The sequence below is a fragment of the Canis aureus genome, chromosome 10 (assembly GCF_053574225.1).
Source record: "Canis aureus isolate CA01 chromosome 10, VMU_Caureus_v.1.0, whole genome shotgun sequence".
Lineage (NCBI taxonomy): Eukaryota > Metazoa > Chordata > Mammalia > Carnivora > Canidae > Canis > Canis aureus.
In genome coordinates, this window is record NC_135620.1 from 36,135,001 (window position 1) to 36,151,336 (window position 16,336).

The following is a 16,336-nucleotide window of genomic DNA, read 5'->3' on the forward strand; positions in this document are numbered from 1 at the left end:
AAAGAAAGAAAGAAAGAAAGAAAGAAAGAAAGAAAAAAGAAAGAAAGAAAAAGAAAAGAGAGCGAGTCTGCTCTTAAAAAAATACTGCGTGTCCTGTGAGGTTGATTTGTTCACCTACTCAAGGTCAAAGATGCGTGAAGAGCTTGGCTGAGATGAGCTGTTTCGGACTAGGGCAAGTATCACAGAAATGAGTGGACTTAACTCATCAACTTGCGTGGCTAGGATCCTGCTGTGCTAACGGACTGAACGGGCTAATCAAATACAATTCTAGACCTACATGCATTGTTCTAAAGTATTCGTTATGAAATCATACGTTGTGAGAACAATGGACAGTTTATTTTATTAGGCCATGGCCTGGGGGAAGCGGGTCAGGGGGCTCCTTGAGACTGCCCTCCGTGTGTCACTAATTCTGAAAGATTTTCCTTCTAGTAATGAATTCCCTCAATGGGATCGGGGGTGGGTGTGGGGGGGAGGGGTGTAAGAGCAAAATAAACCCAGCCTCCACTCACCCACTAGCCCTCAGGGGAAACTAAATCAAATATATATTTGAGGCACCATCCCTTAAAAAATCCCATCAGCATCTAATGGGGCTTAATTCATCCACAGGAACATTAATTTCTGAAAATTCTACATTTCCCTTCTGCTCTGGTTCTCAGCTTAAAAGGGCAGGTAAAATAAAAACGTAACAAGATTTATTATTTTTTTGTTCCTTAAAAATTGAACTTTGATTTTAATCCAGAAGTCCAAATACATTTAATACAGCAACCCTCTGTTCAATCCTCTGGATGTATTAAAAAAAAAATCCAAGTGCGCTGCAATCCATTTGAAGTAGTGAGTCACAGGTAGATCATATGCTACCATTAATGAAATGAATAAATGGGGGAAGAGAAATGGTGGAGAAAGAATACAGAAGCACTCCCTCCAGTCAGGATGATGTATTTTGGAGGAAAAAATATGCTCAATGTGTTAAACCCCCGAAGTGTGAACCATCCACTTGGTGGATGGTTCCACCAATATTTTTGCCAAATATGAGACAGGCTCACTCTCCACTGTGGATCTGGAACTTTTGAGAAAAAACTACCACCACCACCACAAAAAAAAAAAATTTTAAAAATTAAAAAAAAAAGATAAGACAGTTTGTTTTAAGCCAAGTCTGCCTCCAGGAGAATTTGTTGTGTTCACTTTCTTACTATTTTTGTTGTTATGAAAACCAGAAATGAGTTCAGCTTGCACCCCAGGTGGGAAGTTAGAGAGGGGGGAACCTGTGGAAGTTGCAGTTTGTCACAGTAGACAGAACAGTCGCTTTGCAGCCCAGGCCCGTCTCAGGGTGCACTGCTTCACAGCTACACTGTAAAGTGTTAAAAATCCTCCCACCCACCCCAGAATATATATATATGTATATTAAAAAAAATCCCCTGTCCATCTCTCAGTACACAAAGGACCTCATCACACTGCAAAAATAGCAGTACCCACTTTGGTCAATTAAAACAAACAAACAAAAAAAAGCATACATTATTTTTTTTAAATCTGTGTACTTACCTATAATAACCAATACAGCTAAAAGCACTACCTACATAGGCAAAACTTGGTATTGCATAATTCGTATAAATTTGAAACCCCTCCCCCCCAAATATTAATTGGAAGATGAAAAACATGAAAGGTTAATAGAAAAAACACCAAAATACTGAAAATATTGCTGGTCGATTACAATTTTTAAGCGGCAACTATACACAGCCATGATATGCTTTATAAATGTGAGATAAAGGTATAACTGTCTAAAAAATCCATGATGTCACACATTTTTCTTCGTCTGGAGTACAAAATATTTTGTCATAAAAATGGTAAAGATTTAAAATGATAATAAATGCAGCAAAACAAGTGTAGTGATGTCACTTTTTTGTGTTTTTTTTGTTTTTTTTTTTTTTGTTTTTAGATTTCAAGGCAAGGCACGTAATGTGGACATTATATCTTCGTGCAAATTAGGATTACTGGAAAGAGTATTTTTAATTAAAATTTTAAGAGACATAGAGGCAAAATGTGTCTGCCCATGCACACTACAGATCTGTCAATACAAGAAATTTGTTGAACAAGGCTAATGTCTGAAAGCACCATGCAAGTTTTCAGCACCCTCATTACATTTGTTTTCTCAAGAGTGCGTTTTTATATCCTACACCCTGGCGTTCCCAGTTTGTAAACTGTAAGCTTTACCCTTGTGACATGGATTTGCCTGCCTCTTTGTCTCTATGATGCAGATTTTATAGAACCTTTTGTACGTACACCCTATGGGTTCTTGATGCAACCAGTAATTTTAAATAAATAAATTCTACCTCCAAGGAGGCTGCAGCTAAACCAACATAAGTGCTGTGTTTTCATTAATTTTTTTTTTCTCAAGCACATGATTTGTCTTGATTTAATGCCTTTTCAATGCCCTCAAAAACTGAGGGGAAAATAAATTCGTTCAAAATTATTTTAAATTCTTTTTAATCCCCTCAATTTAGAGTCCAAGGGCTGAAGGACTTATAATCATGATTCCCCTTTAGATATAAATTTATAAATTGCACTTGCCTCTGTTAAGTGTTTCTTTTGTGGGGAAAATATTATATTAATTTTTACTGTTGCATGCAGAGATAACACTTCACCTACATAGAGGCATTTCTTCCATAGAGCCTTTGTGTTCAAACTGTTTTTTTTTTCTTTTTTCTTTTTTTCTTTTTTTTCTTCTCTTTTTTTTTTTTTTTTTTTTTTTTTAAGGTTTCAAACTGGGTTACACACTGGAAAAGGCTGGGTTAAGGGCCAAAATTTAATAAATCTGTACTGATAACTAAAGGCTACAGAGATTTTATATATATATTTTTTAACTTTTAGAAATCAGAGTGCTTATAAAATGGCTGGCTCATGGCTCTGTCACCCAGCACCTCTGATGCCGCCTCCTAGCCTTCGTTGGTGAGATAACCAGGAATAGTGATTCCATGCGTAAACAACAAGAATACTAAACCAATAAAACTAGCTTATCATGCAAATATTAAGGCATCTAGAAAGTCAGTTAAAATATATTGTCATAGAGACAGAACATCTATTTCCCAGCGGACTTCATGTAACAAAGGCTACGTTGCAGGGGCTGCGTCTACCATCAGCGAAATATCATCGACCCTTTTTATGTCATTACAGTTTCAACCTTAAGGGAATTAGTGATTGTAAGTGCTGCAATTGCTGGTCTATATCTTCTTTCTTCAGTTGCTTTCCTTTCTCCCTTTTGTTTTGTTTTGTCCGGTCTTCCTCTTTTCCTTTTTTTTTTTTTTTTTTTTTTTTTTGATTTCTTAAACTACTGTTGTATTTCATTTTCCCTCAGTTGCTTGTTTCTGCTTGAAGGAAAGGTTCTCCAATTATGTTCAAACCGTAATTTTGGACATTTGCCGGTAGGATGGGTGTCCTATTTGATACTTGGAAAGGAACCAAGCTAGCCCAGGTACCAGGACTGTTGACAGGAGAGGAGCAGGAGGGAGGGAAGAGAAAAAGAAGAAACACAATGTTAAAATCTACAACGATATTAGAAGTATAAATTCCATAGGCATTAAATTACTGCTATAACTTCTTTCCACTTTACAGTTTAATATGAGATCAGTGTGCTAAACTGATTATTATAGGTAGGTACACTGCATGGTCTATTTCTCTCATGGAAAGTAAGACTAATGGTGAGGCAGGAAAAGCTCAAGTCAGGCTTACACACAACTGTTGAACTCTGATGGAGTGTATTCCTAAAATATCTGATCTACTTTGATGAAAAAAAAAAGAAAGAAAGAAAAAAAGGAAAGCAGCAAATCCACAATGGTACCAACACGGTTTGCCGGTCATATTCTGATCTTGCTTTACTTTTCAATTCACAAGCAATTCAGTGATAAGATGGGTTTCAATTTTTTACCTGCTTATTGATTGGATACACCTGAAAGCTGTCATGAAAGATATTCCTTTTTCCTTACAATAAGAAAATACACATATTTTAAGAAAGTCAGTACATAATATGTAATTTGAAATGCTGGCACCAGATGCCTGGGCACTCCCTATCACCGCCATCAGTATGGAAGGTTACCACATCCAAGCTGCTCTCAGTCTGAAGATCTGGGAGGGGTAGGTGGGAGGGGAGCTGCAGGGAGCAAGCAGACGAGGTTCCTGCCCCGTCCAACCCTCATTTCACCTGTGTTGGGTTTGGGCTGTTTAAAGAAACTTGAAGAACAGTTCTCTAGTTGCTATTGGCATAATTGCTCATTAAACAAGTAATCATATGGAAGGAAATGACCTGAGATCTATAGATCACAAAACAACCTCACACACCATACATTTTGGGGGATATCTCTAATCAGACCATGTTTGTATCAATACTCAACTCAGAATGAAAGTCAGCTAATTAACAGCTGTGCAAATCATCACAAGCCAAAAACACATCCAACTGACAATTCTATACCCTGTTTAGCATGGGCTGACTTGGAGACATCATTTCAATGTTTTAAATTTAAGGCAGTATCCTTTACTTTTGAAAGGTGAGATGGATACTGTTATTGTAGATATCAACCTAGACACCCTCATTTTTTCATACATGAATATCAAAGATACAAAAACCTTTATGGGATATTAACTTGAAGGAACCATTTTGTTTAAAAAAAAAAAGCTTGGGGATCCCTGGGTGGCGCAGCGGTTTGGCGCCTGCCTTTGGCCCAGGGCGCGATCCTGGAGACCCGGGGTCGAATCCCATATCAGGCTCCCGATGCATGGAGCCTGCTTCTCCCTCTGCCTGTGTCTCTGCCTCTCTCTCTCTCTCTGTGACTATCATAAGTAAATAAATAAAAAAAAAAAAATTAAAAAATTAAAAAAAAAAAGCTTGGATTAAAAAAAAAGAACCTGATGTGTGTGTGTGTATCTTTTTTTACTCTGGTGATACCTCTACACAAAACGTGTCTTTTTAGTAGATGTCTAAGGGCATATTTCTGAGTTGATACTTCAACTGAAAAATTTCACAATGATTTTCTATGCTCAAGAGGTTTTAGGATTAGACTATGAGCTCCATGATAGCCAAGTCCATCTCCTTTTGTTCTCCATTTAATATAGTACCAGCACAGAGTGGATGTTCAATAAATTTCTGGATAAGCAAACAACAAATCACTTATGTGTTCCAAGTCCCACCCAATCCTACATTTTTAAAAAGTAGAGTTTGTAATCATCACGCATTTGCACAAATACATTACGATTTGGCCCCCTATAAAAAGAAAATAGGCATCTCTGAGCTTAAAATTAAGAGACATTTGGTATTAATAAAAATTAACTACTGAGGAATAATTAAGAGTTCGAACAAAGAATTATTCAAACTAAAAAGATATGTCCTTGTTATCTGTTTAAAAGTCATAATTCTCAAGAATTAGAATAGTTGTTACTGAAACCTTTTCCAAGAGACTTAATTATTTTCACATATTTCTCTCTTCCCACACACATCTTCCATTTCTGTGCTTTGCATGATTGATTGGGAGAGAATGTTACATGAGACATCATGAAAGCTATTTTCCCCTCAACCATACTTTCACTGCACTTTGTTACGCAGTACTATTAGAGTATTTATTACTTCATATCATAGTCACCTGCAGCTGTGATTATCTTATCGGCTGAAAGGTAAGCTCCATAGAGAAAATGACTGTCCTATCAATTGTAGAGTCTGGCTATAGCTAATGCTAATTATTTCTTAGCAAATAAAGTGAATTACAAAAACAGACAGCCATTATTCTTAACCTGAAATGGGAAGCATGTATGAAAAACAAAGACTAGCTCAAATTGATGACCCTTGACAGTAAAAGACAATGTCAACAGCAAGTAAATCACTTTGCAAAAGCAAGTTCCAAATTAAATGAGCTCTAGAAAGTCATTTAGAGATTGCATACTTTAGGAAAATAAAGTATAGCTTAATGATTGAAAATAGATGTGAGTCCTTAAATGGAGAAGTATGTCTAACTGATGGCAGAAAAGACAAGAATTTGGAGTTTATTTTGCAATAGCTTTCTTATGCAGTTCTAAAAAGAGACATGTCTTACTCTTTGGAAAATGCTCAATAAAAACAAATTGATGTAGGACTTTTGCTGCAGAATATCTAGCAAATTCAATTTAGATATTTACTTAAACTTTTCAAACCTCCCATCCTACATCATGACCATGTCAAAATGGCAGTGTGTGCGATATATTTGTCAATACTGTTTATGAACCTTTGGGGGGAAATAAATCTCAAACATTAACACTATGCAGACCTCATATATGAATTTTACAAGTCTCTTATTGCCAATTTATATGTTAGGTTCAAAACTATAAGGCACAGACATTTCTTAGAGCCTTTTGGTAGTCTCATTGAAAAAAATCTGGTAAAACAAATTCAAAGATTATGGTAACAACGTAAAAAAAAAGTTTAATCAAACAAAATAGCCTAGATCATTTCATCTCAAAAAGAGAATGCCTCAAATTGCATACCTCAATTTTCAGGTAACAGTGCTTTTTACATATCTAACTCCCTCTATATAAGTTAATGCTGCTGATCACCAGTATGGGTAAAATAAACACACATATTCATATTTATCTCCACATACGGACTAGTTATATGTAAAGTGTTTAATAGTCTTAATTCATAATGGAATGAGAATTATTTCATGTCCAATCCAATAATCTGTGCCTCTATGTATTAAGAGATGTGTGAACATAATTGAAAGATCTTAAAATATTCAAGGTTAAGTTAAGCTACTTCAGCAATAGATCTTCAAGCATGCACAGATTTTGTTTTCATTCCATTTTCCGTTGCCAAATCACCTTTTCTTTAGGCAAACAGAAGATAAGCATGACTAAAATTTGAAAGCACATCTTTAGAAAATATATATAGGTCATACCATCAAAAAAGGAAAAGAATATAAAGTACTTTAAAAAACCAGGCACAAAAAAAGGAAAAAAGAGATTTTGACTGTACCTTAACACAAGCAGAATTCACCCTAAAGACGTCTCCATGTATATAATGAGATATTTCCTTATACACAGAACAGATACGAGTTAACTCAAAATTCTAAAAAGTAGTCTGATATCATGGATAATATTTTCACAGTATTCTCACCAAATGCATGATATGACTGCCCCAAAAAGGGAAGAAACAAAGAAACAAATTATTTTGACCTTAAGATGCATTAATGGGAGGTGACGGCCCATTTTATCCTGATCAGACTACTTCTGAAGCACTGTGTTGCTTCTACCCATCACTCTTCAAGAGAAACAAACTCTATGACATTTCTTTGATGAAGAAACTCACCAAATCATGTCATTTGAGGAACAGCTGAAGGGAGACAGGAAAGACACAACAGTTGAGTTGGAAAGAAATTCACACTTGTTCTGTATAGTTCAGGTGGAAAGAATTAGCATAAAGCGAGAACCTTCCAGAAGACAATCATGCAGAGACCCTACTATGAGCAAAATAACCATTCTGGGTGTTTTTCATATGCTATCTCACTTGATTTTCTCAATGAACTCTTGAAATGGCCATCATCCCCATTTCACAAATGAGAAAACTAAGGTTTAAACTTGCCCCAAGTCACCCACCTAGACCTCAGATACGAATCAGTTCTGATTCCCATGGCCACTTAACTCTGTTATACTGCTGCCCTGGGAGGTCAGACATCAACCCTACATTAGAAAAAAGTTGTGAATCGAGTTTCTGAAGGCAGTATCTGCTTCAGGAGACAGTGAATTTCCCATGCCCCACACAGCTGGATCATAACCTAGCTAAAGGTGCAGAAGACTTGTGCACAGAATATGTGGTTGATCTGAGTGATCAAGCAACTCTGAAATCCAATATACATCCTCTGAAAACAAATCTAGTTGAAGTTGTTTAAGAACTTAAACAAATCTAGTTTAAGTTCCTATATATGTTTAGAGTGACCTTATGGTGAGGATTACAGGGTAAAAAGATACCCAATTGTGCCTTGTAAAAATGATACACTACTTATATATCTCATATCCTTGGATAAATTGGATAAAGTAGTCAGCCTTTGCATCCACAAGTACTAAATTGACTCTATACCACTCAATGAAAGAAAGAGAGAAAATTGCTCTGGGCAGGTCAACATTTGATGGTTGTACTTTCTAAAATTATGCAAGACTGTGTCTTCTAGGCCAGAAGGACTGAGCCCTTGGCTTTTACCTCAGTAACCACCCAAGAACCACAGAGTGCCAAATAAACATATATGGAGTGATAAGTTGAGTAAGGAACCAAAGTCAAAAGCTTCACTTCAACTATATCTCGAAATAAGAGCTATTTGAAGATAGGCAAAATTCATTTATTACTAGTCTGTGTTTATCTGATAATGGGTTGGGTCACCCATTTATCAAGCATTTTATAAAATGTGAAAGTATCCCAGCACACTAATACTTTTTAGTGGAAAAATAGTATTACCCATCCAGATTTCACATACTAATTTAATCATAAGACTGCCATATTTACCTCAAAGATAGTAAGTACTCTTTCAAGAAGCTTAATAAAAATATTATCAGAATGGAGCAAGAAGAATTTTATATAGTCAGGAATACCTCAACTCTACTAGTAGCTACATTACTTATAGATAGCAGTAAAAATAAGCCATGGCCCAGAAAGCATGGAAAATAAGTAAAACCAAGACCTTACTTTAAAAAGGATTTACCTTTCATTCCTTTGCACCTGTTTTAAATATCCCCAAGAAGACAAGTTTTTTTGTACTTCCTTAGCTAAATACTCCTAATTTTATTAGGAGTACAATAATTAACACACAGGTATTAGTATCTCTCCCAAAATGCACAATAAACAATTTCCCCTGTTAATAGCTAAAATCTACCTGGAAAAACCAATCAAGGGCAGGTTAATTAAGTATTAATTAAGTTAGAAAAGCCATGCTGTCTTGGACTGTGTATGTATGCATTTGGACTGGCTGCTTACTCCGACATAATACAAATGCTATAGATGGTGTCCTAGGAAAACATGCTGGCTCAGTTGAAGGAACGTATGGGTGGTATTTAAGTTCCTATATGTTTAAGAATTATTACATGTTGAGGGCACCTGGCTGGTTCGGTGGGTATAGTATGGAACTCTCAATCTTGGAGTCATGATTTCAATCCCTACATGAGGTGTAGAGCTTACTTTGAAAAAAAAAAAAAAGAATTTTTTTAAGAATTCATTAAAGAATTAATGAATTAATTAAGAATACTTAATAATTCATTAATTTATTAGAACAAAAAATGGTACTTAATAAATATACTGTTGCTAGTACTTACATGATGTGCATTATTTGCCCAGTACTGTTTTATGAATGTTCAATCCTTGCAGTAAATCTATGAGAAAAGTACCAGTTTTATTCTGATTTTACAGATGAGGGAAATGTAGCTAGGCAGCGAAGTGCCTTGCCCAAGTCACGGTGTTATTAAGTTACAGAAGCCAGGATTTGAACTTTAGCAGCGTGGTTCTAGCATCTATATTCTTTCCCACTTACACTTTACCTCATCTCCCTCTTTTGTGAAACACACTTCACACTTCTCACTGGACATGAATTTATATTATCCTTAAATGATATAAGATATTCTATGAATTAAGGTCCACTGAAATTCCCCGAGAAGCAGAACTCTTGAATCCAAATTTCAACATAAATAACTGTATTTTATTTATCCAATTCCAGATTCTTTTTAGCTGACTACAGTATTTGCCTTTGTTTATGTATGTACAGATGTGGCTGTATGTCAATAATTGGCTTATTGAGTTCCACTTCAGATGAGGCTAAACTAGAAGTGAAATATACAAAGTGCTTTACACAGGTCTTGGGTTTCTTCTACTTATTTCCTCCATTTTTAAGGATCATTATTGCTATCTGAATGATCCTATTTGCATACAAGATGATTTCTAATGATTATTACTATTTGTAATAATCTGTATCGGAAAGCTCCCTGGCCAGCTCTTACCTGATCTGTAAAGTACTCTTGTGGGCTCTCTGGAAAACACCAAATATCATAAACTGCAGGTGGCTCATGGAATTATTCTAACTGCAAGCAATAGCACTTCATAGTAATGAAAAAGAAACGTATTTGTTTCTTAACTAAGTAGGTAAATAGCCTCCTTTATTGCTACTCCTCGGGGACCAACGATTTTGGAAATAACATATCAAAACGGTAGGCCATCAAAGCTCATTAATTTGTATTCAATTGTTTCAGATGGGTTTTGTTATTGGAGCATGCTGGATTGAATGTTAACTTTACCATGTGTGAGTATTAGCATTTTCTAAGTAAAATAATGACTTCTGCCAGTGAAATATTTTATTTAATGAAGAGCACAGAGCAAGAAGAGCCCTTATGTGTATGGACCACTGCAGCTAAATATGAAATGTGCTCATTGTAATTACTGTACTCTTTAAGTAAAAAGCTCTTACAAAATCCTAGAAGACGCTTCAACAAGGCAACCTATATACTTAAAAGTAATAAAAACGGATTTCCTTAAAATGTTTACTTTAGACATCAGAAGAATACAATTACCTTAAATAGGCAAACTTATGTAGATTTTTTTTCAAATTATGTTTGATACTTTTCATGTTTTAGAACTGAAAATGAGAGATACAGAATTACTATAAAGATGGCTTATTGTAAATAAATTACAGTACACACATGCATACATATGTAACGACTTATGTGCCCGTGGGAGGTTTCAGCCAGTTAAAAAATATAGCATCATCAGGCTCACGGTAGCTATTTGATCTCCTCCCACAGACTGTACCACAGCAGAGAACCCTACGTGTGGATTTCCATCCTTTCTCTAGTCTGTATTCCTCTCTATCCCTGGGTTCCTTTCAATGCTATTGTTACAAGTGCTACTGCTCCCCTTATTAGCATATGTGAGTCTTCAACAGCAGACCAAATTCTCTACAAAAATAGTGCTCCCAAATACTGCCTTTCACTAGAGAAAATCACCCAAGGCATACTAAATTAAAAAGAAATGTAAGTTTTATACAAAAGCAGAAAGCGATTCTTTCCTAAGTGATTTTCATTTAAAAGCAAAAATCGGTGTTCATTTCACAATTTCACCTCTAAATAAGAGAACTTGTAGCAGAATTCCAAACCATAAAATCACAAATGATTAGGGAACTGAATACATTTTTATATCGTGCCGGCTAATACATGTGCAGAAAGAATCAGATGTGCAAAAAAACAAAAACAAAGACAAAAACAAAAAAACCTTCCTTCGTGTAAAACGAAAATTAACAAAGGAGAGAATAATTTTAACTTTCGACAGCTGGCGGTTATTCAAATTTGTGTTCTTCAATTTCTTGAACTCAAACGGGCTTTTTGCCTTTTCATTTTTCTTAGGTTTATTAGTACATTTACTCACTCATCTGCTTTGTTATCTGTGTAAATACGGCCACAAATCCACGACATACCTACTAACAGCACTGCAAACAGGAAAATGCAAAAGGTCAGTTAATAGAAGGGGCGTTGGCTGCTGCTGGCTGCTGACTCCCCTCGGAAGTAACGCATATGTAAATACGGCACTTTACGTAAAACGTCTTCCAATAAAGTAGGTGTTTAATGTGCCTCTTTCATGGCAAAGGGTTAACCAGCAAGGTTTACATTTGGGAGTTTTATGAATCATGCTCCTCCCTCTCCTGTAGTACAGCCAAAAATCATCTGACAGGAAACATAAGATTAAGTTTGTCCTACCTAAGCGAACAAAGAGTGCTCTGAACAGGCCACCGGTTTACTGCAGAGCGGGAACTTTTCTCATCCTGCTGGAATCTGCAGTGCTGCTCAGAAAATATCACGGAAAAAGTTGTTTTCTTTCCTCTAACATCTTGTCTCTGGATCATCTCATTTTGGTCACACTGCAGATCCTGCTGCTTCTCCCATAAAGGTTAACTTAAAGCTCCAAACATAATCATGTGGAAAATGGACATTATTGATTCCTATGGTCCATTGTTCCCCTATCCTAAGTCCCTGAAGTTCAAGTTCAATCTGGAATTACATCATGTCTGGTTTCTCCTGGTTACCAGACGGCTTGAGACGTGACCACAGCTACAGAAAAAACAAACAGCCTTCTTCACGCTTCGGCTCCCCTATCGATTCAAACGTAAACTTTTTTCTTTCTCTCAAGTATGCTTCAAGTATGGAGCATGGTTAATTTAGAGATTAAGTTCCAAATTAGATTATCTAATGGCATCTTAATGGATTGCTGACCCATTTCCTGTGGGATGGCAGCATGCAAGTCTGGCTGGAATACAATTAATTTCTTAGGAAGTGTTCTGAAGAGTTTCCTAGATAAAAAGGAAATGTTGTGTTGTGCAAATCTTTCTTTATAAATGGAGAAAGTTAGACAAAACTACAGCGAATCCCAAAGTATTTTTCAACAGCCAGATCACTGACATTGTGTGTGAGCGAACACCATATCAAGGCTGTTTTCAAGAATGGTAACTTTTTTTAAATTTCATAACAGGTGCAAATAATATTTGATGAGAATGGAGGAACTCCTTTAGAAGGTATAGTCAAATACAAAAAACAACACTAGTCAGTAACCCCATTACCAAACAATGGACATGTGCATTTTTGGCTTCTGAAATTCTTCTCTTCAAACCAGATTCTTCTATTCGTCTACCTTATCAGCATTTCTATCATAGTCCCAGAGTGGTGCTAGGGGCCCAGAATGGTGTGTAAAAAGTTGAACATTTTGAACACACTTTAGAGCTGACAGCTGAAAAGGAAATTTAGCACTCTGAGAATAAAGCTCCCCCCAGGAACTCCAGGAACAACCCAGCTGTTGTGCTGTAGTTATGTGTCAAGATAACAAACTGAAAGCAGGAAATGCTAACCTAGTGAATTTGTAGGGATGGTCTTAAGTATAATGTTGAAATAAGAGTTAACTCTTAATACTACCACCAGACCGGAAATACACAGTCCTTACCATGTGTGCTCCATGTCTAGGTATGTGTGTATACACACACACATGCACACAACACATACACATCTGCATGCATGTACACATACATCATATATGCACACACATATACTTACATACAAACATATAGTTTGGAACCTGATACTGAAGATTATTTTTAAATCTTCATTCTTGTATCATTGAGGATATGTATCTTACAAAGAACACTTTATGGACAAAGCAATGAAGATGGTAAATGGTTGAGGACAGTGTTATGCAAATTGAGTTCGATGTATGAAATGAATGCTCCTATTCCATTCTTTTTGCCCTCCCCCTCCTACCAACCAGATCCAAATAATCTTTACTGGCTGCTAAATTTCTCCTGGGAAATCAAGCAACTCTCTAGAATTGCAGTAATAAACGACAATTTCTTACAAAAACACGTGTAAAGTAACTACAGAATGAAGTATTCAACTCAGAGAAAGGAACTGCTAACACACGTAACATTTTTGCAAAGTACCTGATAAAAGTCTCTGGTGCCACTCGATTATGGCATCAGCAGAGACACAAAAATCCTTCCAATTATTTCAGTGAAATCTTCATTTATTCATTATTTTAGAGGCTGAGCAAATGGTTTGTGTAAACACATCCTTCAGTAACACGCGCGTGTTTATTTTAGCCATCTGAAGGCTTCTTCTATGTTTATATAAGCCATCAGACACATACAGCCACTCACTTGTGGCTTTGCTTCTCTTGAAAGGGGTGAAGGCAGAGAAGAGGGAATGAAACAATAAATCCAGTTTCTCTTTTGCATCAAGCGCTCCCTCCAATGTTTTAAAATAACTTATGTTTATATTATTCTTGGATTGTTCCTTGGCTTTCTTTTTCATTCAATTATATTGCTCTTTCATACTTGATAGTACAAGTCATGTTCAGGCTATAGTTTCAAGAAAGCAAGCCAGTTAGGGAGTTAACTGCTATGTATGTTTATACCTACATAATTCACATATGCCACAGTGTAATTTGTCCACATCAGAGGACAATGCACAAACACAACAGTACCCTTATGAACAGCATAGGCAACTCATCACCTATTAGGGTCCTCAGAGCTAAGCCCTTCCTGACTCAAGAAATGAGCCCTTCGCCAACGGATTTCACTCTGGGTTAACTGCAGTAACCTTTGGGTTAGACAGAAAAACTCACATTTTCAAGGTGCAAGCAAAACACACACACACACACACACACACACACACACACACACACACACTCCTCACAAAATTCTAAGGTCAAAACAACAAAACACCTTCAGGGTTGCAACCTAGTAAGTCTGTGGAAACTTTCCAACGGAGTCCGCTTTGGTTCCTAAGGGAATGTTTCTACGTGGAGGTGGGCGTGGGGCAGAGAGGGAGGAAGAGGGAGGAAATCTTCCAGCTTTGATTGCACTTGCCCAGCTCTCCTCAGCATTGCCATTTGCAGGCCTGTAAAAGGTGCTGCATGTGACACAGAAACACATCTGCAGGAGGGGTGGTATAAAGCAGAAAAGGAGGCCACCGTGGACAAGTGATTGTACTAACAAAGGAATGGCAACAAACAATCAAAACAAAATAAAACAAAGCAAAAGCAAAGCCAAAACACAGAGCAAAACCAAAACACCTTCTCTGCTTTGCCCTTTTTTACTACAAGTCCCCAGGGACTGCCTTTTGTTAAAAACAAAAAGCAACAACCACCACAAAAATAGCCTGATAGTTTCTTTATTCCATTATGACAAAGGCAGATTATTTAATTCTCTGGTTGAACGGCTCTACATTTCTCAGATACTTTCAACTTAATCAGATAATTTTAAAGCTGTAGCAGTGCCCTGATGACTCTGGATGTCTGTTGTGTGCCTTAAAAGTACTAGTACAACAGAAGTTTATGGTTTCCTTTTTCAATATCCTTTCTAGGAAAAAGAAAACATTAAGTTTCATAAATAACCACAGAGCACAAACTATAAACCATGAGTAAGTCATGAATATGTATGTTGTGCCACAGACATGACTATCTGTATTATCAGATATGGACTCTACTTATGCCTATTAAAAAGAAAACAAAAGTGCTATCTTATTTGAGCATATTTATTGTAAATTGTAGGATGCTTTGATTTTTCAGAACCCTGAGCACCCGTTAGCAGTCACCCAGCATTTGGGACAGCCTACCCCAGAGATTCAATAAATACCTGTTGAATGCATGAATGTGACAGCCGCCATTATCAGTTAGCCTTCTGAATCATGACAAAAAGGGAATAGACCAAAAGCTACCTTTTTTTTTCAAAAGCTACTCTTTTAAAAGCTTTTTGAAGTATTAAAGCCACTCTATATATCATTACCTATTAATCAAAAAGTGTTATAATCTTCGAGAGTTCTGAATTTCTTTCTGATTTCTTTTAATCTGAAGTTGATTACCACACCAATTTTTCAACAAGGAGGGGTTTTGTAACAGGAACAATGCTCTCCTAAGAACTGGGTTTAGTCATCATATCTGTTCCATATATTCTGTGGTGATTCACTGTCCACTCACCTTTTCCCTTTCTGGGATATCAATTTTTGATTAAAAAAATCACTAGCAACTGGGTGTAGTTATATTTCAAATCACCAATAATTTATATCTTTTTTTGGCTTTATGTTCTTTATAGAGGTGCTATCCTACTTAGATAAATAAATGTCAATCAGTAATCCAGATACAGAAGATCACACAGCCATAGGCCACATTTAAAAAATATGAGTATACTTCATCTGATTCGCAATTCTTATAAATACAGTAAGGTATGTATGCAGACACAGTCCATTTTGCTAACTGATAGAGAAAACATGGAATATAAAGAAGCTGTTTAATAAAATTAAATCCAAACACGGTGTTACCAAACTAATTAAATTTTAAAATATTTAATTATTTTATTGAATTTAATTCAAATTCTTAGTAAGAGTATTTAAATAAGGTGCTTTCATTGTGCTTATTTTCTTTTTATAAGCATATATTACACATTTCCAAATGGAGGAATTATATAAACTTCTTGAGAAAAAAATGAAAATACGTAAAAAGGTATACATTTTAAAGTAGATGTTATGCCAATCTTCAAAAAGAGGAAAAGTCATATCATATTCATTTTAGGAAGCGTATTAATAAAAATTCGTGAAGTTGATAAAACGGAATCCAACTAATTTTCTTGGTTTTCACCTGAGTAAAAGTGGACATTTTGTTAATTTAATTCTTTTAAACTTTACTCTTCAACAGTTTCTATCAAGTAAACTGGTGATGGGCAGCACATTTATAACCGATATCGGAGTATGTGCTTTTAACACAGGCATTACAGTTGGAGCAGGGTTGGAAAATTATGTTGGCTTTACTTTTGGTGAACTC

At 36.0% G+C, this 16,336-nt stretch overlaps 1 protein-coding gene across 12 annotated transcripts in view; it reads right to left on the reverse strand.

Annotated features, from left to right (window-relative positions):
- The window catches only part of NFIB (nuclear factor I B), a 444,693-nt gene that overhangs the window by 3,214 nt on the left and 425,143 nt on the right, over positions 1–16,336 (reverse strand). For all 12 annotated transcript variants that reach the window (XM_077911987.1, XM_077911994.1, XM_077911986.1 and 9 more), the window contains one exon: positions 1–3,475. This exon is cut by the window's left edge and continues 3,214 nt beyond it. In XM_077911987.1, coding sequence (XP_077768113.1) covers positions 3,346–3,475 — 130 coding nt within the window. In that variant the 3' untranslated portion in view covers positions 1–3,345. The remainder of the gene's footprint in view (positions 3,476–16,336) is intronic.